Source organism: Leuciscus leuciscus (genome assembly GCF_965113295.1).
Source record: "Leuciscus leuciscus genome assembly, chromosome: 7".
In the NCBI taxonomy this organism is placed as follows: Eukaryota; Metazoa; Chordata; class Actinopteri; order Cypriniformes; family Leuciscidae; genus Leuciscus; species Leuciscus leuciscus.
In genome coordinates this window covers 5,140,236-5,164,805 of record NC_138731.1, presented here as the reverse complement: position 1 = coordinate 5,164,805, position 24,570 = coordinate 5,140,236, and the positions used below count along the sequence as shown (strand labels likewise).

Here is a 24,570-nt window from a genome sequence, read left to right as displayed (position 1 = left end):
CAAAAATGGACCTACTTTTCTCCACTGCCTTCCTCCTACTTTTCCTGCCCAGATGTCTTGTAATATAAATAAATAGCTAGAGGTAAATAGAAGGTTGTTCTCTTTGCATACATTTTAAAGGGGTGATTGATTATGATTTCACTTTTCTAACTTTAGTTAGTGTGTAATGTCACTGTTTGAGCATAAACAAAATCTGCAAAGTGACGAAGCTCAAAGTTCAAAGTAAAGGGAGATATTTGCTTTTAAATAAATCACTTTTTAAGGACTACAACAAACGCCTGGTAGGGACCACACGACATTCCTCCCGGGTTAGTGACATCATGAACCCTAAAATTTACATAAACCCCGCCCCCGGAACACGATTTATAGATTATTATGACATAATATGCTAATCAATGACTAGAAGATAAGTACACATCAGCTACATAAATTCATCAACTAACCATTCAGAAATGTCCTGTTGCTTCTACATGTTGTCACTTCTTCTTGAGTCTCTCCATCGACTCCGTTGACATCATCTGACTCCGGTTTGAACATAAAAGGGTATACGTTTTTAAAACTTTCAGTGCATGTCTGTGTGAGGTAATCGAAGCTGCTAAGGACAAGAGCTGTTGAAGCTCCGCCCTCTGTGCAGGGAGCAGCAGCTCATTTGCATTTAAAGGAACAGACATAAAACGGTGCGTTTTTGCTCACCCTCAAAAAGTGACAACTTTAACATGCTATATAAAAATATCTATGGGGTATTTTGAGCTAAGACTTCTGGTAGATTTTTCCCTAAACCTAACTATCTCCAAATCGACACCCAATTGATCTTATTGCCTGAGGCATCTCCAAATCGACACCAATACCTTTATCTGGGGCGTCTACAAATCGACACCCAATACCTTTATCTGGGGCGTCTACAAATCGACACCCGATACCTTTATACTCTAGCTCTTGCGTCTTCAGTCGACAACTGGCCGAGTCTTACTCTAACTAACTTGCTTCCCTAAACTAGATTACTTCCTGCGCAGGAATAATCGACAAACAGACTTCAGCAAATGTCCTTTAAATGCTTTAATCGCAGCCAGGAGATCTTCCCGAGCAGTTCTCAGGGAATCTCTCCCAAGAAGCAAGGCCGGAGGATCTCAGACAAATTCCATTGAGAATCCCACCAGATAACACGGATACAACAGTTTTTATAGAATCGAGAAAACAAACAAGACTAATATGTCACCTTCAATATGATTGGTTTAATTGGTTCAAAAGCCCCAACCTTTTCCCTCTGTCACTGGCACAAGTAATTATTTTGTAATTACTTATCACAAGGTTTGAGAACTAGTCATCTGTCTAGTTTCACTTCCCCTATTTGTTATTTATACACACACAATCAAAGTCACAATTTTTCCCCAAAGAGTTTGGAAACATTTAAAAGCATATGAATGTTGTTCCTGCAAGAAAAACAAGTGTTAGTTGATTAATGAAAAAATACACACATACATACACAATACTTCACATACACACTCTGGGGACATCAAAGACATATTTTACATCTTGTGAAAAGGGCATTATACCACCCCTTTAACAGGTGGATACATGCAATCAGCCCAAGGGACAGGACGAGAGGCCACAGGCTGGAGCGCAGGACGGAGAAAGTTTAGCAGAAAAAGTTTCAATGGCAGGGTGACAGAATAGATGAAAGTGAGAGGTGGGGCCGGGGAGTTTTCGCTGGAGGATCTTCTAAAAAGTCTATCAGGTGATCATGGTTTACCCTGGTAATTAGTTTGCCATTGTCATCCACAAGGTCTATGCTTTTCTAAGAACTAGTGACGGTGTATGGGTCAAAATAATCAGGGTCTAGTTTTCCTTAGTTTCTCTGCTGACTTCTTTTGGTTTGCCTCAGTACTCATGACAACACCCTTTCCTTTTTTTGCGTTTCCTCTTTCTTATTTTTCTTTACACCTGTGCCATATTGTCCTGAAAGGTTTGGTACAACCTGTCCTGTCGTTTAACACATTCACAAATGCACTCATCTGCAACCATTTCCTGCACACTTTTATTGATCTAGAGTAAAGAGGCAAATTGCGCATACATGTTGAAGAAGTAGTAACTTCTAATTGTGCTAACCTCACAGGTGTCTGGTACCTCACATGGGTACCTAGCCTCACAACCAAACAGAAGATAAGGGGAAAATTTGGTTATTATCTGCTTTTTGGTATGCAGACCAAACATTAGGGCCTCCACATAATCAGCCCAGGAGCTTCTGTTCTCCATCAACTTGCTCAAAGATCTGTAAAACAAGGAGACAAAATGAATAAGGTTCTATTGCAATTTACTGTATATACAAATGGTCTATTTTTTTAAAGAGATGGACTGTTGATTACCTCTGAATTGAGCCATTGAGTCTCTCCACCAGTCCATTTGTTTGTGTATGGTATGGGGAACATAGACTCCTCTTAATGCCAAGTGTTTGGCACACACCCAGTCTGTTCTGTGTGTACAGATCAACACAAATCTAATTTTCAATTGAGCCTTAAGAAACCATTTCTACTATTTTTTTATTTGTAAGAACAATATTAGCATAACATAATATTACAGTAAAAAAAAAAAAGGTATAACAATAACTGTAGTTGATATGTTAAGAGCCTTTTAGGGGCACCACATTTATAGAAGATGTTTATTATGCAAGTTGTTACCTCCTCTGCTTTTTATTTTCAATGGGAAAGCCTCACACCACTTTGTAAAGTAATATCAGCCTTCTGAGCTTTCCTACTAAATTCATCGCCACAATATCCCATAGCTGTGCCACCTGATAAAGCAACTAAACAACAAAAAATGCTGTATTCTGCTGCCAGGCCAGTAGTTGGCGATGTCACTTTGTAAACCAGTCGCCTATAGATTGAACACGTAATGCGCATGATGTCACCCATTTCACAAATTCACATTTCTGTAGTTTACACAGAGACAATAATGGTATTGTTTTCAATAATGGCATTTACATTATGATCACGAAAAAGATTCTTGCTTCATTTTTTTACTTTAAGTCTGCTATCTATATAATGTACAAATTACTGTGGTTGATTATTTTAGCTACTTTTAATTCAAATGTTAATGTTTTTAATTATGGTAAGCTTGTAGATTATGACTAAAACGTAAAAGTACTGCATGGTTGCTAATTTCACCCAGGCTCAGGCGTGACGGCCATCTTGACTGGAGACTGAGGTGTTTTACCTTCTGGAGCGGACTCTAGGCCTTCACACTCAGGAAAGGACTCTGGGATTTCACATTCAGGAACGGATTCGGGGAGATCACTCACTGGATGCATTGTGACCACTGTAATTGGCAATGCTTTAATTCCTTAGAGTAGGAATTTTCCGCACTGGAATGGACTCGGGAACAGTAATCACTGGAAGAAATTCTGGAGCCAACTCAGGAGCGTTGGGAGTGGGGCTGGAATCCTCCACTGGGCAGCTGGTGTTGATAGCTTTGATGACAAACTCAGAGAAGCTTCCAGAGGACCCACACCAGATAGGTGTGCCTTCATTTCCGCTTTCAAGCTGGATGGTAGAATATACACAGCGAATGGTCTGGAAAGTTAGTGAGGCACGCCAGTTGATGAAACCTCCGGGCATGGGCCTCGAGGGACTGCTGTTCCTGGTCCAAACACAGCAGTTGGACTGCTGGAAGATCCATTTTATAAGGTCTTTCGATCTGTCATGGGTCTTGGTTGCAGCAGAGAAGAAGCAGGATCTATCTTCCCAAAACATCTAACTGTAATGATGAGTCACTCGATGTGGGATCCATTTGCAGGCTTTATTAAATAACAGGGTCAGACAGGCAAAGGTCAAATACCAGCAATATCAGCAGAGCAGAATACACACACAATCGGAGTCCAGGAACAGGCAAAGGGTCGAGGCAGGCGGCGAGACAATCAGAGTACAGAGTCCAGGCAGAGAGTATAGCAGGCAGGCGGCAGACAGCGAGAGGTAAGGTCCAGATCAAGTCGTAACAGGTAAACAAACACAGGGTACAAACACTCAGAATTGTTCACTGGGAAAGCAATACTTCGCACTGAGCACAGCGAGAGATCAGCATCAGCTACGGGGCTGCTGGGACTTGTAGTGCACACAGGGGAAAGAGTCAATACTCGGGCGAGGGCGCCCTCTGGCCGCCAGAGGAGGGAATCACGGCGTTCCTCCCTGTGACACTAACCTTGTTACAGTAACTATGGAGACAAACAGGTGGGAAACGAGGATGACTGAACTAATAGAACAAATGGAGAAGCCAACTAGAAACACAACACAATGAAAACCAAATGAAAACAGAACATACGTTCTAGGATTTTCATTTTAGGGAGGCTCAGCCCCCAATGAGTGTATGATTTTAAAAAAATTAACACTTTAGTTTAGGATCTAATTCTCAATATTAAGTTGCTTATTAACATGCATATGACCAGGATATCGGCTGTTTATTAGAATAAACGCAGGGTTTTATAATCACTGAGGTCCCAAATGTGAGGCAGTTAGGGGGATTTGGGGACTCCCCTGAGAAAATTTTGATTTTCATACACTACATATGTGCATTTTAAGATGTTTTGAAGGCCAAAAAAGGATAAGAAATAGCTTTAAAACCATGTCAGCGGGCAGTAGATTATTTGTCAATAGCTGCTCTCTCCTCATCTCCATCACTCTTTCTTTTTCTCTCAGTCTCCTCATCTTGCCCTGTCTCGTCCCTTCCTAAAGCTGGTCTTTTATAATTTACTGAAGGCTACAAACTATATTATAATATTAATTCTCAATATGTACACATTCATATTAACCTTGTGCCTGATATGATGAAAACGGCTTCATTAATGTTTTTTTGTCCCCTCCCCTCACAATGACAGTAAACTAATTATTACATTACAGGAATCACGTTACATAGGCCTATTTTCAGTTAAAAATGGCGAAATTAGAAAAAAGTTTGTTAGTTTGCCTGATTATTTCCGTCAGTCTAACATTTATGACCTAAAACAGCTGTCAAATATGAAATGTTTAGTTTAGCTATACTTACATCTTATCTTGCACTTGAGCATAACTACTGAAGCATCGAGTCGCGCCTCGCGCTGCTAAAATTTGCGTTCTGCAGCATCTGTGAACATAAAGCCCGCCTACTTTGATTTGATTGGTCATCTCAAATATTCTGACATTGATGGGCAGTGACAGACCAATGAGGCTCAGATGAACACACACAACGGGTGTTTCTCAATATCCCTCCTCGTCTCCTCGCTCCTCCGTTCTCAATCCTATGATCGAGCTCAGCCATCTTGAAGGACATCTCAATTCTCGAATTGCACCGTGAGGAGTCGAGGATCGAGGAGTGAGGAGCTTCCAGAGGAGCTATGAGCGAGGATGCACAGGTATATCCTATGCGGAAGTGTTTTATCGACTACACGTGACGCACGTATAAATTCTCCTCCCCCTTCACATCGCTCACAATCATTTTAATTTATACTTTACATATAATTTACTGAAGGCTACAACTATATTATAATATTCATTCTCAATATGTACACATTTCTGACGTGCGCGAAGCTCCTGCTACTGCTTGTTTCATGTTTTAAAGGGGATCCAGCGATCACAAAGTTAATCACAATAGGCGTATTACGTGTTCAGTCTATAGCAGGGATTCCCAAAGTGTGGTACGCGAGCTACCACCAGGGGGTGCGCGAGAGGAAAAATGTAATGGCGGTCTGTTTTTTTAAGTGGGATTTTTCCACACAATAAAAAAACATGAACAGTAAACATTTCCTTTGTAAATTCCTTTTCCTTTTATTTTTTGATAAAACAAATACATATGAAATGCACAACGACACACCTAAAGTCGCTCACACACTCATATGAGACGCGCGCGCACACACAAACTCTCCACGCACATACTCAGGGACGGACTGACAATCTGTGCGTTCTGGAAAAGTCCAGAACGGCCGTCCAACCGAGGGCCGTCGGCACAAAAAAAAAGTCTAATAAAGCAATATGAACAGCCAACAGCAGGGGCACTAATATGATCACTTATATGCTACGTGTAAAAAACAACAACTGAGGAAGAAGAGTCGGCCTATAGCCACTGACAGAAAGTTAGTTTTATAAGGCTGCACTTTTAAATTTGCTTACATTATATTTGAATAGCAGTGGCTCTCCGACGTGGTGCCTGTGAGTTGCCCGCTAAACACATTCTATAAATAGCCCCAACTTGCCGTCGGGGTTCCAGACTTCGAATAAATTGTATAATTTTGCGACCTTTTCAACTAAACGTTTCAATTTGAACTTTTGCCTCTACAAAATTACCCAACTCTCTTTGATTATACGCTGTCATTTGCGTTGCGTATGAGAAACATCAAATGGCAAACGCTCAAAAAGAGGAACAAAACGCCTCGGTTACGACTGTAACCTCGGTTCCCTGAAGAGGGAACGAGCGTTGCGTCGAAAACTGACGCTATGGGAACGCTTTGCGTGATGACGTCTTGAAGCACATGTAAAATCAGTCCAATGGTGTGGCGGAACGTCAGAGGCGGGTGACGTCACGTACCAGGAAACTATAAAAGCCGGCCCAAAACAGAAAACGAAAGCTTCGTAAAAGTCTGAAGTCGAGCTGACAGGCATGAAGGAGATATGGCAGGGCGACGCAACGCTCGTTCCCTCTTCAGGGAACCGAGGTTACAGTCGTAACCGAGGCGTTCCCTTTCAAGGGAACTCCCGTTGCGTCGAAAACTGACGCTATGGGAACGTCTATACCAACGCCTCCATAGCTACAAATGTCTGTCCTGTGTGTAATCATGTGAGCAGCACTAAGAAGACAAAACATGAGACCCTGGAGTAGAGTCTAAATCCAGAGAGTAGAACCTGACGAAGGTGTGCGGTGAGGACCAGCCTGCCGCATCACAGACGTCCTGTAACGATACTCCTGATATAAGGGCCTTAGAGGCCGCCATACTCCTAGTAGAGAGCGACCGGACAGCCAAAGGAGAAGGCTGTCCGGCCGCCTCATAAGCCAGTGAGATAGTCTCAACCACCCACTTGCTCATCCTTTGCTTAGACACTGGACCTCCCTTGTTAGGGGAGCAAAAGTCACTTTTACGCCACAGGGCAGCTCTGTGGACATACGCGTCTAACACCCGAACAGGGCAAAGCAAATTATTCGCCTCCTGGTCCGATTTCGAAAGGGAGGAGGACCTCCAAGTGCCACGAGGGAAACGAGATACCAAAGGGTCTTTCCCCACAGACATTCCACCCAAAGGACTGTGGTAAGCACCTACGGCCGCCACATAAACCTTTAAAGTGGACGGGGTCAGACCTGCAGTGAACCGGTCCTGCAGGAACTCCAGAACTGTACCAATTGGGCAGTTGACTGGATCCAACCGACGGTCACTACACAAAGAGGTGAATACTCTTCAGTTCAGGGCATAAAGTTTCCTCGTGGAGGGAGCTTGGACTGTAGAATGGTCTCAACAACCTCAGTTGAGAGACCTGACTCTATGAGCTGGGCCCCCTCAGAGGCCAAGCCCACAGGTTCCACAGTTCTGGGCGGGGGTGAAATATTGAGCCCCCTGCTTGGGACAGAAGGTCCCTCCTGACGGGTAGCTCCAGAGGATGCCCGTCGAGGAGGGACACAAGATTGGGAAACCATACTCTGCCCGGCCAGCGCGGGGCTATAAAAAGCAGGCAAACCCGGTCCCTGCGAACTCTTTCCAGAACTCCCGGGAGCAGAGCAACTGGGGGAAAGGCGTACAGACGTAGCCTCGGCCACGTCTGTACCATAGCATCCAGTCCCAGAGGAGCTGGATGCGTGAAGGAGAACCAAAGTGGACAGTGAGACGTCTCTCGAGACGCAAACAGATCCACTTATAATTTCCATATCAGCTCCACCACCTCGGGGGTGGAGCCACCATTCCCCGGGCCTCGGCCCCTGTCTCGACAGAGTGTCTGCTCCTATATTCTGGACCCCGGGGATGTAGGCTGCCTTGAGTGACAGAAACTTCCCCTGGGACCACAAGAGGATATGGCATGCCAGCGCAAACCCCCTTGATATAGGTGACTACCGACGTGTTGTCCGTATGTACTACACATGGTGTCCCCTGAGACCTGTGATAAAGCTCCTCAGAGCCCGGAAGACAGCTAACATCTCTAGGCTATAGAATGCCAGGAACGATGATGGTCTTCCCACAGACCTTGAGATGAGCGACCCACAGGATCGCTCCCCAACCCGTGAGGGAAGCATCCGTCGTTAGCAGTTTGCGACGACAAGGAGCTCCCAGCACTGGGCCCTGGGACAGGAACCAAGGTTTCTTCCACATAACCAAGGCACGTAGGCATCACCGCGTGACCTTGATTGTGCGAAATGGGTTGCCCCTCGGGGAAAAACCCTCTGGTCCTGAGCCACCACTGCAGGGGCCTCATGTGCAGCAGTCCAAAAGGTATCCCGTTGGAAGCTGCTGCCATGAAACCCAACAGTCTCTGGAACTGTTTGACAGTGAGTAGCTGGCCTAGCTTTACACTTCTCACAGCTGCCAGGATGGAATCGAAGCGTGGCGATGACAGGCGCGCCTGCATCGACACTGAATCCCAAACCACGCCTAAAAAAGTGGTCCTCTAAAATGGAGAAAGCACACTCTTCTTGGCGTTCAGCCGTAACCCCAACTCTTTCATATGGGCGAGAACAACATCTCGATGTTGAACCGCCATCTAATGCGACTGAGCTAAAATCAACCAATCGTCGATGTAGTTTGTGATGCGAATACCCCGGAGGCGCAGAGGCGCCAGAGCTGCATCCACGCATTTGGTGAAAGTGCGGGGTGATAAAGCCAGGCCGAATGGAAGAACTCGATATTGGTATGCTTTGCCCCCGAAAGCAAACCTCAGGAACTTCCAATGACACGGACGGATGGAATATGCCTCCTTGAGGTCTATCGTGACAAATCAGTCCTCGGACCTGATCTGTGGCACGATTTGTCTCAAGGTTAACATTTTGAACTTGAGCTGCATGGCTGACTCGTACAGAACTCGAAGATCTAAAATGGGACGCAATCCCCCGTCCTTTTTTGGAACTATGAAGTACCGGCTGTAAAACCCGGTTTCCCTGTTGGAGGGGGGTACATATTCTATGGCCCCTTTCTCTAACAGAGTGTTTACTTCATGTTCCACAACCAGAACCTGCTCGGGGCCCACCACTGTGGGCAGGACCCCCATAAACCGCGGTGGGCGTTAATAGAATTGTATCTAATACCCTTTTTCCACGGTCTGCAGGACCCAACGAGAAACATTTGACAGTAGCTTCCACGCTGTCAAATATTCTACTAGAGGTACCAGTCTCTCGAGACTGGTTTCTGGATTTTGTTGCTGTTGAGTAGTCGGTTCGTCGCCCTGTAACGGCGCACCGGCAGGGAACGACCAAACAGACTGCTCCAGCACCCTCCTCAGAGGGGGCGGGCATCCCGAGGCCACTACGTTTCCGGGTGGACCTTGAGATATGTGCTCGCCGGAGACCGCTGCGCCCTGTAACACCGGAGGCGGCAGGGTTGGCAGAACGGTCCCCTGAGGGCACCGAAGAGAGACGGCACCGTATTTTTCTCCTGCTGTTGAGTAGTCGGTTCGTCGCCCTGTAACGGCACACCGGCAGGGAACGACCAAACAGACTGCTCTAGCACCCTCCTCAGAGGGGGCGGGCATCCCGAGGCCACTACGTTTCCGGGTGGACCTTGAGATATGTGCTCGCCGGAGACCGCTGCGCCCTGTAACACCAGAGGTGGCAGGGTTGGCAGAACGGTCCCCTGAGGGCACCGAAGAGAGACGGGCACCGTGAAAAGAGGTGTTAACCGCTCTGCTTCGGGGGGACTACCCTCATTTGTCCTGAGCCCTCAGACATCAGGACTTTTCCCCAGCAGCCTTCTTGGCGGTAATAACGGTCCGCAGATCTGTTTTACCCCTCGAAGACTGCTGGGTTTGAGAGCTCCGTGTCCCCGAGATTTTTGTGGGGGAGCACGGGAGGAAACGCTCTGTTTCTGAGTGGCGCGGTGCTCAGCGCTCTTTTTAGACTGCTCCCGCTCAGCAGCCTCATAGAAAGAACGGCGGGGGAGAAGATTCTGAAGTGCAGCTGCCTGTTTTGAAGCTTCTTGTGACTTCGCTACAGCACTATTAACTGCGTCTCCAAATAACCCTTGCGTGGATACTGGTGCATCTAAAAGAACATGTTTTTCTTTGTCCTTTATGTCCTTTGTCCTTAAGTTGAGCCACAGATGCCTCTCAGTGGCCACCAGGGCTGCCATAGAGCGGCCGATGGATTTAGCCGTCTCCTTGGTGGCCCTGAGAGACAAATCTGTGGCTCTACGCAGTTCAGACACCGTATCAGCACTAATACCCCCGCCATCCTCAGAATCACCCAATAACTCAGCCTGGTAAGCCTGCATTATGGACATTGTATGTAAACACGCTGCAGCTTGTCCGGCGGCGGCATAAGCTTTATGAACCAGGGAAGATGTAACTTTTACTGGCTTGGATGGAAGTGCAGGAGCCTTCAGAGAAGATGCCGTTGCTGGAGAGAGATAGCTCGCGAGCGTCTCTTCCACCCTCGGCATCTTCCCATAACCATGCTCTTTATAATTGTGAATGGATGAATAGTGTGATGTTTGTGCAGTATACACTCGATATGACACTGGTTTCCCCCACGATCTCGACACCTCAGTGTGGAGATCGGGGAAAAACGGAAGGCTTCTGCACTGAGGCTGTGCACGAGATGGCAGGAAACGTTCGTCGAGCTTGCTTTTCGAACGAGCGCCCTGCCTATCTTCTGGCCACTCAATAGATAATCGCTCGACAGCTCTAGTGATAACATCAAGCAATTCTTCAAACGCATGATACTGAGGTGGCGAATCCTCAGACTCAGCGTCAATACTAACAACGTCCAACTCCTCAGAGCTGGACAATTGCAGTATTGGTGCCTCCATCGGGGGGGAAGAAACCGCAACGCGTGCTTCCACACCCTGATGAGAGGCACTGGATCTATCAGAAGGAGGCTGAGATAAGGCAGAGCCCGTCTCAACATCCACTGATAGATCCATTTGCGAACCCCAGGTCTGTGATTGCCGCCGTGCCTCGGCAGCGGCGGGACCAGAGCCCTGGGGAACGCGATCGGGATCGGATCACGATCGCGGGATCGCGATCGTGAACCGAGCCAAGCGGGATCGGAGCGAACGCAATGGAAGCGCGTCGCAATGCACACAGTCACCACCCTCGAGTGCTGACTGGGCATGCTCCTCACCCAAACAAACAACACAAAGAGTGTGAGTATCACCTCCCGTTAAATAACGCGGGCAGGGATGGACACACACTCTAAACTGCTGCTTGCTCGCCATACTGAATATATATATGTGATATAGACAGACAACACCAAATATACAGACAGATTTCACACAGAGCGCAACTGAAGACTCAGAAAGCTTTCGTTTTCTGTTTTGGGCCGGCTTTTATAGTTTCCTGGTACGTGACGTCACCCGCCTCTGACGTTCCGCCACACCATTGGACTGATTTTACATGTGCTTCAAGACGTCATCACGCAAAGCGTTCCCATAGCGTCAGTTTTCGACGCAACGGGAGTTCCCTTGAAAGGGAACTTGTTTGATCTGAGCAGCGCATTATTAGCTCGGCCCAAAAAACAGCGATCGCGGCCAAAGCAGCTGTGCGGGCTGATCTCAATCACGCGAACATTATTACACAGAGCTGTGCGATCCACTGAGAAGCATTTCAATTCAGCGCAGAATTCTCTATCTCTATTATAAACCCACAAATGTGATTTAAGCTTGTAAAAAGCCAGATGAAACAGTGCTGATATTCTCAACATAATGACGCAAAAAAACAAACAAACAGGCGAAACATTGTTCCGAGAACAAACCAGTTAGAAGACATTTCACACCAAAACTTATGAATTAACTTTAGTAAAACAAACTTTTTTGGCAGAAATGTGCCTGTATTCATATTAAAAATGCTGGTATGTTAATATAGTCATGTATTAAATGTAGCCTAATGCAGTAATGTTTTGTTTAGAAGTGTTTTTGATAACACATACAATAGGTTTATGGAAAATCAACAAAAAAAAAATGTTTTCTTTTTTTTTTACGCTTGTAAGTCTGAACCAGAATATCAAGATATTTGATTATTTCCCATATGATGGTGAAAAGTAAAAAAGCTTCACCATGTTATGCAGGGTTGGGGAGTAACGGAATACATGTAACGACGTTATGTAATCAGGATACAAAAATAGTAATAGTAATCAGATTATAGTTACATTTTGAAAAAAGGGGGAATACTTTCAGGATTACAATGGTTTCATTTAAAACTAAATAAATAAGTATTTTGGCATAATAACACTATATTAAGCGCTGCTTGATTATACAGTGGTTCCTGGTTCTGTTGCCAGTAATGACTCACGTGTGCCACGCGCTGGTGCATGTGCAAATAACAGCTTTCTACAATCTCCTCAGACGCAGAGTGAACCACTGCTGCTAGTAGAAACGATGCTGCCTGCGGGTAAAATCGCTTTTAATTCATGGAAATTCCGCTGCTATTTTGTAGAAATTAGGAGAGTAGCTTTTTTAGTACCCAAAATGTCCTTTCTTATCTTTTCTCACGTAACAGGATGTTCGCTGTCTAGGTAACGTAGGGGAACTCCCACTGCCAACGCCCAGTCAGGCAAATTAAGAAAGATCACGGCTTTAGTCAACATGTAGGCCTATTCTAAAATAAACTAATATGTAGATTGTGTAAAAATGTTAAATGTTGTGTTTTTATTTTTTAGTTAACAATTTGTAAAAAATAAAACAAAATAATCTGTAATACCATACATTAGCCACTAGATGTCTGTATAGCCCTTTACATAAATATATATTCAGGCATGTGTGTATATTTTGCAAATATTGTACACTGGACCAAATTTTTTATAAATACTTTTTTTATTTTTTTATAATATTTCTTCTTGCTTGACTTTATTTATATACGTGACCTTGAAGTAATCCAAAAGTAATCAGTTACATTACTTTCATATTATAGTACTTGGATTACGTTACTGAATACTTTTTTTATGAAGTAATTTGTAACTGTAACGGAATACATTTTTAAAGTAACCCTCCCAAGCCTGATGTTATGTATAATAAATATTGGAGTATAACAAAAAAAAAATTCTTCTAGATTATTTTATCCCTTGAGGTAGCCCTCGCACACAAAAAGGTTGGACTCTGGCATATAGTAACTATATGTTTTATAATTACAAGTTTGTAATTTGGGGTTACTGTATACACTCTCAGAAAAAAAGGTAGGAAAGCTGTCACTGGGGCTGTACCTTTTTAAAAGGTAAATTTTTGTACCATATTGGTACCTTAATGGTTGCCTACATATTAATACCTAAAAAGGACAAATTAGTACAGTGACATTTCATTATTTGTATTTTATGGCATTGTAGATTTTTTGTTTTTATTTGAAGGCTGAGGCTAATAAACACAACCCCAATTATCATCATTTGTTTTGAGATGTTACTTGCTGTGAATCAGTGGTGGACAGTAACGAAGTAAATGTAATTCGTTACTGTACTTAAGTAGCTTTTTTGCGTATCTGTACTTTACTGAAGTATTTAAATTTGGGAAGACTTTTACTTTAACTCCGGCCACTACATTTCAAAGTCAAATATCTTACTTTTTACTCTAGGCTACTACATTTTCAAAATCAGTCGTTCCTTTTTATTTATGAGTGGATAAAAACTTAACTGGTCAAAAGAGCCACCTATCACAGTAGCCTACAACGTGCGCGCTTTGTTTTGAACTTGCCTTGGTGGTATCTACTAACCGCGAACCAGAGCCGTTAAATATGAGAGTTGCGACACACACGGCTTGTTCGACTTGAACCGGCGCTGCACAGACCGATCAGTTTATGACATCAAAGTATAGAGCGAAATCGCGAGAGCGATTGAAAAGCATACATTACAGAGCCGTCTACTCTCTAATCGCTCTTGCGGTATTTTAATGTAATTCACCGATTGGTCTCTGCAGTGCGCCGTTTCAAGTCGAACAAGCCTACTGTGATCTCGCCGCCGCGCGGTCACGTGATTCGTGTAGCTCTCAATAGTTCCAAACAATTTGTGTTGCCAATAATTTTAAGCGGGGCAGAGAGCAGCAGCTATTATTGCAGCAATTATCGGTAAATACTGACCCCTTCCGTCCAAAATTAAACACACAAAAAATGTATTCAATTCAAATATATATATATATATATATAATAGACTAATTAATGTAATTTTATGAATAGATTGATGTGCCAAGAGTGACAGAGTCTTCACGTAGACTGAGTTAAGCAAGAGTCTTGTGACAAAAATTATAATAGGACATTATAGCAATAAAAAAATCATAGTACTTGGATACTTAAGTACATTTGAAGGCAAATACTTTTGTACTTTTACTCAAGTGAATGTTTAAAGGCAGCACTTCTACTTTTACTTGAGTAATATTTTACCTTGAGTATCTTTACTTTAACTCAAGTACATGGTATGTGTACTTTGTCCACCACTGCTGTGAATACCTTGTCTGATAGGCTACAGTATTGTGGCATATAGTATCAGGACATCCTGGCTAGTGTCTGTCGCACACGGCTAGAGGCGAATGGCCGGATGATGGGCCTATTTGGGAGAAAGTCCAGGGCTGTTTTTTAGTCTGTCCGTCCCTGCACATACTTATATAAAACGCGAGTACACACACAAACTCGAGTCGCGCACATACACATAGCCTACTCAATGTGACCCGAGCACACACACAAACTCTCCGCGCACATATGAGACGCGAGCACACACACACAATACCCTAAAGATTTGGAAAAGTCGATCAAAAGTGTGGCTACATTTCTCCAGGCTCGATGCCAACAGCGCGCGATGCAGTATTTGCGGTAAAATAATTGCTGCAAAGACCGGTACCACGACGGATATGAAGACCTTGACAGAGCACGGAGTAAACATAAGAGCAGAAAGATGCTCCGTCTTCGACTCGTAAATGAAGACATACCTTGTTGATCACTCTGATAGTGTTTATATTGCAATAATGACCAACTGAATGTACACTGCCGTTCAAAAATGTGTTGGTTAGTCCGAATTTTTTTTCAGTAAGGATGCATTAAAGTGATCAAAAGTGACCTTAAAACATGTCACATGTGTAATGTTACAAAATATTTCGTTTTTAAATAAAACTAAATTACGCGGCTGAAAATAACCGTGCTTTCTGTTACTGAGCCTGTGTCTGTCACTCGTCCTCTTAAAAGTGGAAGCTTGTGCACGCTTTGTTGCATTATATTAAAACTTTGTTGATGTTGTTATTGTCATGCGTGTTCTGGTTATTTGCGCATGATTAAACATGAGTCTTTATATGGCGATAAAACAAAGCTTTGTTGCGTAATTTTTTTGAAGTGGGGATTGGGGGTGCGCCAACCCGGTTGGGACATAGAAGGGGGTGCGCAGGAAAAAAAGTTTGGGAACCACTGGTCTATAGTGTTTCATCGCCATCTAATGGCCAGGCAGCAGAATACAGCGTTTTTAGTGGTTGACAACGGTGTCGTCTGTACGCGGAAAACTCAAAGGAGAAACTTTCTCAGTTTTAGGCATATTGTACCATAATTCAAATTTGGTTTTGCAATCTGATGAAAATAAATTAAATATACAGTTTCTGAATATATAGAAAGTCACTGGACAGAGGTAGATTTTTTGCAGCAGTGCTCTTTATTCATTTTCCACAAAACACAGAATATATATTTCTCAAACTGCATCAAAATGTACAGGGAAAACAAACACTGAACTCTATGCAAACCAGCAATGTGTAACTGAATACATTTCCTCTCACAGTGTGTGAACCAGGCTATCACCCATAATAGCGCTACTTTAGATTAGACACATTAGATTACAGCAGTAAATGCATATTTACTGTAACAAACACGGCCATTGTGAACTGGCAACAGCTGTATGTAAACAAATGTCACTAAAACTTTTAATTTAAACCCACATTGTCTTTTTCGTTTTTGACAATTTGTCATTGTTGTTTTTATGATTATCCTATACATTTATGTATCCTTTGCCCCAAAAAGTTACCTAATTGTTCATGAAATTAAATGTTTAAAATGAAATTATTTGTGGTAGTTAATTTTTATTTTATTTTTTTTAAACAAAATACATGGATGAACAACAAATAAACATGATTCTAATTCAAATCAATATTTCTTGATTTGAAACTTCCATTAAAATGTAAAAATGTTGTATATCATACTGAGTAAAGTTAAGTCATTAACTGTCACCCCTCAAGACATTTTGCTCAATTCATCACAGTAACTGAATTCAGCAGTATATATAAAGCTCTGTGTCCATTCTCTGTGTCTAAAATCTTGTTACGCCTTAGTTTTATTAGACGTGCCTAAATCAGTTCAGAGAAAGAGAATCTGTCTGTCGAGTAAGTCTATGACACTGGAAATCAAACCAACACAACAAACATCCTTAGTTCATTCCCAGTTTATGGGATTTTTGTCAGTAGCTAAGGACATGCATAGAATGTTTGCATAAAAAGACATGCATCTTTGTATGTGTTCTTCTAACATCTCTGGGGGTCTGGAGAATAAACACTGCAAGTCTAATGGCTGCATATTTCCTGTGTTTGTTTGTACGGTTTGCCAACTCAGCGAGGAGAACGTGTGTTGTATGATGGTGGCTGGAGGGTGGTGACGATAAAAATGAAGACAGTAATACGTGCAGATAGAAAGATAGTGAGAGAGACAGAGATAAACATGTGTGTCACTCTGAACAGATGCTGCTTTTCCCAATAATCCCAGACTTCAAGGGCAGGCCTGAGGGAGCTCAACCTCCTTCCCATGAGTCTCTGCAGTTCAGGTTCTGTTTACAGAAAGACAAACATCTGCTCGTCTTCCTTTCGCCCTTTCTCATGCTTGCTAGGGGGAGGTCATGTTATCTCTGCAGTTTAAGGGATTTCTGTCAAGCTTAATGTCTAATGCACATAAATAAAAGTAACACTCCTCAGTTTTCCTCATAATTTTTTATTATAATTTTTTCTTTTTATTGTTTGTATTTGTACTAGTGAGGTAAAGGGCATCTCGTGATGAAAGTTGAGCCAACAACGGTGACGCTTTCAGAAGTCTGGTCCTTCCTTCTTCAGGTTTTTGTAGTCTGTGTTAATGGCCACAAACTAAAGATGGGAGAAAGAAAACGTGTTGATTGTGTGGCAGGTCGAGGCAGACAGTGAAGTATTATTACTATGTATACTTTCTGTTCAAGTTTCTAGACTTCAGTCGTTTAGAAAGTGTAAATCAGGCGTGCGGCCTCAGATCTAGAGCACATCAGGAAACATTTGACAGCGAGAATGACGGCTTGTCAACCAGTGCACATCTCGCACGCACTAAAATCAACATGTGAGTTTTCTGTGGTTGTGATTCGACATCATTCCGTTCTTTGAACATGTACAATATGATCATAAACTGTCGTACAAATTTAATTATTCTTTAAAAATGTTTAATTATTCTGCTTAAAATATTAAATCCAACTAACCAAGTAACATATGAAACTGATGGCATTTACCAGTAATGTATTTTCTGTACTGTACTGTAAGTTTCATTCATAAGACAGTGAACACATAAAATGTTGACTGAAGACTGAAGGATGTAAGAAAATTAGTTTTGCAAGGAAATAAGCAATCTGTCCACAACACTTAGTAAAGAGCGTCACTAGCTACGTTTCCATTACCCTTCAAATTGCGCAAATTGAAATTGTAAATTGAAAATATGCTCAATGGAAACAATTTAGCTAAACTCCCATATATCGCAAATTTTTTTTATTGCATTTACAAGTCACCTGACTGATGGCATGGTGTGTTTGGACAGAAGAAGAGACGAGTTTATTAAACTCATAAAAGACAAAAGAATTATGGGAATCATGGATTCTAAACCACTAAGAAATGCCACAATTTATCAAGAGCTTGAAGCAGATATGAGGGAGAAAAACCCAGAAACACCTCATATGTGCCGCTCACAGGCGCTTTCCTTGCCATTAATGTTTGGGTAACACACCTACGTCTCCTTCCATTAAAAATAATGTCTAGTGCAGTGGCTGAGATATACATAAACCCAGTGCCATGAATTTTGGAATGACTTTTCACGAGAGGAAAATAATTACGTTTTAGTGGCATAACATCAGTTAAAGGGATATAAAAGTGTCTCTATCCATCATAAAAGTGCATTTATCCATCATCAAAGTGCATCTATCCATCATAAAAGTGCATTTATCCATCATAAAAGTGCTTCTATCCATCATAAAAGTGCATCTATCCATCATAAAAGTGCATTTATCCATCATAAAAGTGCTTCTATCCATCATAAAAGTGCATCTATCCATCATAAAAGTGCATTCATCCATCATAAAAGTGCATCTATACATCATAAAAGTGCATCTATCATCATAAAAGTGCATTCATCCATCATAAAAGTGCCTCTATCCATCATAAAAGTGCATTCATCCATCATAAAAGTGCCTCTATCCATCATAAAAGTGCATTCATCCATCATAAAAGTGCCTCTATCCATCATAAAAGTGCCTCTATCCATCATAAAAGTGCATTCATCCATCATAAAAGTGCCTCTATCCATCATAAAAGTGCATCTATACATCATAAAAGTGCATCTATACATCATAAAAGTGCATTCATCCATCATAAAAGTGCATTCATCCATCATAAAAGTGCCTCTATCCATCATAAAAGTGTATTCATCCATCATAAAAGTGCCTCTATCCATCATAAAAGTGCATTCATCCATCATAAAAGTGCCTCTATCCATCATAAAAGTGCATCTATACATCATAAAAGTGCATCTATACATCATAAAAGTGCATTCATCCATCATAAAAGTGCATTCATCCATCATAAAAGTGCCTCTATCCATCATAAAAGTGTATTCATCCATCATAAAAGTGCCTCTATCCATCATAAAAGTGCATCTATCCATCATAAAGTGTTCCACACTGCTCTGGGGGGTTAATAAAGGCCTTCTGAAGTGAAGTGATGAGTTCGTGTAAGAAAAATATTCATATTTAAGACTTTATCGACTAAAATAACTATCTTCTGGCAGACGGCCACACGCAAGTCGACTTACGGCAAAAGAGTAACACTGGACGATGTATGACGTAGATGTAGGAGTAGCGAAAGCTTTGACGCCTGGGCAACCGCGCTCATCGTTGCGTTGTGCGTCAAGTGCAAGTGTTACTCGTAAGTGGCGTAAGTCGACTTGCGTACGGCCGTCTGCCGGAAGCTAGTTATTTCAATCTATAAAGTTTTAAATATGGAATATACCCACTGACTCTCACTATAAAGCTTGGAAGAGCCAGGACATTTTTTGGTAACACTTTAGAATAATGGTCCGTAGTTAACAAGTAGCTATGCAGGAAGTAATAGGTAGTACTGCATTAACACCGAACTTTAACACTATTAACTAATATGGAAGCAATATTAACTAAGCAGTAAGTAATAGCTAATTTAGTACAAAGGTAGTTCAAGCGTTACCTTGTCATCCCGCAGGAACTACTAGTGATGTGACCCATTATTTTAAAGTGAAAAACACTTTATAACACTTAGTGTTTTTAAACACTTCACTATTATACTACTAGTGAATCACTAGTAGTTCCTGCGGGATGACAAGGTAACGCTTGAGTAATTAGTGAGGAGTTAGCATGTTTTTCACAAGTAATACAAGTTATTTAATTTTATATTTGACACATATACAGGCATACATTTCTGTGAGGCACTAGTAATATTATAACGAACATTGTAAACTGGAAGATGTGGTTTTGCGATTATCACAACATAAATGCAGCCAATTTCTTCATTAAGGATGCAAATTGTTTTTGACAAGAGAACATCAATGTTTATATTCATATCCTAAAGAGAAGTCCTCCTCAGGCGGCTACTGTAACATAAAGGTAGGTCTTTGGAGTCTGAGACATGTTGAACTGACACTCAATAGAGCTCATAATAGTGAACTAATACAATCATGAGTGTCAGCATCACTTCCTAATTATTTAAAATTGTAAACAAATTATCATTATTAGTATTATTCTATGTTTAAGTTTGAAATAAACAGAGAACATACGACCATCTTGTGGCAAGAGTAGTAGTCACAATCTCAACCTGTAGCTAATGTATTTGGGGGAATATAATATTCATAAACTGGTTTCCACAAAGAACCCATTTGAGGCACAAGCTTCTGAAATGTTATGACCTTGTTAAGAGTAAAAAAATTGCTCACTTTTTAGACATGTTACTTTTGTGATTAGTAATTAATTGGTTATTCTTTCTTAGTTCACAAGTAGTTCTCAATGAGGATATATTTCTTTAGTAATAATCAAATACCTACCAAGGAACTACCTTTGTACTAAATTAGACATTACTTACTGCTTAGTTAATATTGCTTCCATATTAGTTAATAGTATTAAGTTCGGTGTTAATGCAGTACTACCTATTACTTCCTGCATAGCTACTTGTTAACTACGGACCATTATTCTAAAGTGTTACCCATTTTTTTTTATATAACTCTGATTGTATCCGTCTGAAAGAAGAATGTCATATACACCTAGGATGGCTTCAGGGTGAGTAAATCATGGGCTAATCTTTATGTTTGGCTGAACTATCCCTTTAACGGAAATGCCGTCATTTTTTTTATCGACATTTAGAAAATATTGCAAAAGTTTTGCGCAAATCTGTAATGGAAACCCGGCTGTTTGTTAAATCATGTCTCAGCTGGGCTAATAGGTTTGTTACCCACACAGGATTGGCCCTATTGACCAGCGTTTAGCTTTAATTTGAACTTTTGATGTTGTGCTGAGGTCAGTCAGCCGGACTCATGCCGGACATCTCTCTCGACAGCTCTCTGTTGGCTCCTCCTGGAGTCCTTATTTACTGCAAATCAAACCCTCAGGGAAATGAGATCCACAGGAAATACCAAATCATTCTGTTCTACACTAATGAAGCCACTTAGTTGAGCGATGAATCATTCTCAAAATACACGTCCAGATAAATTCAGTTTGTGTGTCTCTTTTTGTGCTTCTCGCGAGGAGAGCTACTTATGTTTCTATATTTATTTATTTATACACATACATATGTTAACTCCACAGTATCCTACAGTGCAGCTGTGACTGTGAAATGTTTGCAAATAAGCAAATAGAAAGTAGCTATGAAATAACTCATGTTATCAGACAAAAACAACCGTAAATGGATATTTTATCACATTGCAAACTAAAACCTGCACTTTTGATGGCAGAAATATGGAATTAGTGCTAAACTTTGACATATGAGTATGACATATAACAACAGAGAAGATTGCTGGTTGTTAACCCTTTTCACAGACTGTGATGATGCATTTCTACAATAATTAACATGGTTCAATTTATTTTCTTTTTTTTAATGCTAATTTCTGACTTTATACTTTGTGCTATAATACCCTAGCATTAAATTATAGAAAAAGCAAGTGTTTCTTAAACATATGCTGAGGGAGTTATTGTAATTGTGACACCCTTCCCTTCTGCTTGCTGCTCTCTTTTGCTATAATCCACCTCTATATATTTTTTAAGTCATGGAAATGCAAATTCCCTTTGCTGAAGCAAATGAGGATAACAAAAAATATAATGTTAATTGTTATGTTATGGTCTCCTGTGTACCTCTATAGAGGTTTATAGTTTAATGTCATGGTCCAAACCCCAGTCTACTGCTATGATGTCCCCAGTAAGCACATACCTTGTACTGGTATCCTGGGCTGAGCTGGTTCCAGGGTTCAGGGTTACTGCTTTTGTTCCAGCTGTCAAGAGCCAAAAGATTAAGAAATATTTAAAACAAACCAGACTTTCTTAAGTACTTGCCATCACATTGTGTATCTGACAGTGTTGACCCAGAGATGGCAGTTACAGGTAACACTGTCAGATGTAAAATTATAATGCCTACTTTGTTTGTTTTAAATTAAAGTTTAATAAATGTAATAATTAAAATTAAATCTAGCATTCATTTTTAGCTTTGCTTATTGAATTATGACACAGTTAGACATAAATTATGCGGTAACACTTTATAATAACTGCACGCTATTAATCATTAGTTAAGCATTAGTAAACAGTTAATTCATCATTTATAAAGCATTAATATACATTAATAAGCAGTTTATAAATACAGTTATAAATGCTGTATTCTTGATTTATAAGCATGTCTATAATGTGTTTAATAATTGTATTTTCTTAATTTATTAATGATCACTTTATCATTTTTAAATGAAGTATTGCATTATTTACAAACCGGTTATTTAGGAGTTGTCAGTGGCTAATAAGATCACTTAGAAAGTGTAAGTAAATGTAGTAGATTCAGGTAGTTATAAAACATTTAGTAGTGGTAAGTTAACTATGTTTGTGAGCTAATCTAAAGTGAGGACTAGTTATGCTTTGTAAAGCATTTATAAAGGAGATTTAAAGACTCAGTTTTCTTCTAAACAGAAAAAGTAAACAAATACGACACAGCGATACAGAACATAAAAATATTAACAGCCTTTAAATCTTCTTTATAAACGCTTTACAAAGCATAACTAGTCCTCACTTTAGATTAGCTCACAAACATAGTGAACTGACCACTACTAAATGCTTTATAACTACCTGAATTAACCCTGAATTACAGTAGAAATACATGTTAATAAACCATTTATTAACACACTAAGTAACTATTACTATATGTCTGAATAATAATATGTATTTAAACAGTTTATTAATAATTTACTTACACTTTCTAAGTGATCTTATGGGGACAACTCCTAAATAACTGGTTTGTAAATAATGAAATACTTCATTTAGAAATGATAAATTGATCATTAATTAAGTATGAAAACACAATTATTAAACACATTATAGATATGCTTATAAATTAAGAATACTGCATTTATAACTGTATTTATAAACTGCTTGTTAATGTCTATTAATGCTTTATAAATGATGAATTAACTGTTTACTAATGCTTAACTAATGATTAATAGCGTGCAGTTATTATAAAGTGTTACCTTGTATTTAATCATTTCCTTACGTGACATGAGGTCCTCTGGCAAGACGAAACAAATAAAGGAACGCTCCACCCATTCCCAGACAGATGAAGAAAAACTGTGGGACGAGCTGTGAAAGATGAGATGATTTATGGTTCGCTCTCTTGGAAAGTGTTATAAAATAAAAGGTCCGGTTTGCCTTCAGATTAGATCTTTATTATCATATTTTGAAATGAAATATTGTTCTCCTTTTTTTTTTTTTTTTCAGTTCCAGTTATCTTAATTCAAAGTTATTTTTATTTTAAGTTTAACATTTTTAAACGTTTGAAGAGCATTCACAGTAGATGAGTGTACTAATTCTACATTGTTAGCAGTTTTTTTATTGCTCAGAAGTTATTAATGCCAAACAAATGTTTAGTCCTACAGTGCATGCAACACTTTATTTATATATTTCAGATTATTGTTGACACTTCAGGATGTATTTTAGCAACCTAATCAAATTAGCTGATTATGTTTTATTTCCTTATTAATGCTTGTCATAGATTAATAAACCTTATTTGAAAACAGGGAAGTAGAATTAGAAATACTCACTCCAGGATGTTTCCTGACCTGATCTCGGACTTTATGCAGCATCTTTACTGGAGAATACGAGCAGAAGTGTGTGTGTGTCTCTGTGTGTGTGTCACAGCTGATAAGAAGGGGAGGGAGGAATGGGAGTTTGTTTGAAGAGGGAGAGAGATTGAGAGAGTGATATCATTTTTTTTTTTTTTTAGACCTTTATTACAAAAGAAACTAATAGATTTACACGAAATGAGTCATGGGCAAGTACAATTAATTTTTTTTTTACAACCTCAGAAGTAAGAATGGTTACAACCACACAAAAATAGATATAAAAGTCATTATACTGAATGTGCAAAAATATTAGCTCCTCAAAAACAAAACACAAAGCTGCCGTACAACACCAAATCATCTCAGAAATGAAAAGATCTTGCATAGACTACAAACACAAATCAATTAAGATTCTTGATTTTACCAAATCAGTAAAAACAAGAGTGAGATTCAGGCTCTTTTAACTCTAAAACTCAAAATAGATTAAATTAAATTTTCAGTAAAACATGTTTTGAAACATCAGATAAGGCTTTCAATCTAAGAAACAAAACAACAAACGAACAAAAAGAGACAATCAACCTCAGGGTTTAAAACAGAAACAGAAACATTTGAGGCGACACCAAAGCATTCTCCATTACACATCACCTCGATTCTTGTCAACAGTGTCTCTGCATTAAATTATTACATTCTTTAAACTAAAACATTTTTAGCTAACTGTGAATTTGTATGTGCATTTCTGAAATACTTAGACCGTTTCCTCTGACAACAGACACTCTAAACTGTAATGTGGACTCATCCACTTTCTGTAAAGCTGCTTTGAAATGTTGTGTATTGTGAAAAGTGAATAAATAATTGAAATATGAATTGAATTGAA

General features: G+C 40.4%; 1 protein-coding gene across 1 annotated transcript; it reads right to left on the bottom strand.

Annotated features, from left to right (window-relative positions):
* Positions 1 to 17,070: 17,070 nt before the first annotated feature.
* On the bottom strand, positions 17,071 to 23,790 carry ndufa4l2a (NDUFA4 mitochondrial complex associated like 2a). Its single transcript, XM_082176333.1, has 4 exons — positions 23,679 to 23,790; positions 23,132 to 23,217; positions 21,815 to 21,875; positions 17,071 to 17,224 (listed from the first exon to the last, which is right to left on the bottom strand). The coding sequence occupies exons 1-4, from the start codon at positions 23,718 to 23,720 to the stop codon at positions 17,168 to 17,170; spliced, it is 246 nt and encodes an 81-aa protein (XP_082032459.1). The 5' UTR covers positions 23,721 to 23,790; the 3' UTR covers positions 17,071 to 17,167.
* Between the last annotated feature and the right edge of the window lie 780 nt (positions 23,791 to 24,570).

Excerpts from the sequence above, each read along its gene's own strand:
- ndufa4l2a (XM_082176333.1), bottom strand. The coding sequence starts at position 23,720 with ATGCTGCATAAAGTCCGAGATCAGGTCAGGAAACATCCTGGA. Across the intron at positions 21,876-23,131 it reads GCCAGAGGACCTCATGTCAC|CTGGAACAAAAGCAGTAACC; the intron begins GTAAGGAAATGA and ends GGCTCTTGACAG. Across the intron at positions 17,225-21,814 it reads GCCCAGGATACCAGTACAAG|TTTGTGGCCATTAACACAGA; the intron begins GTATGTGCTTAC and ends TCCCATCTTTAG.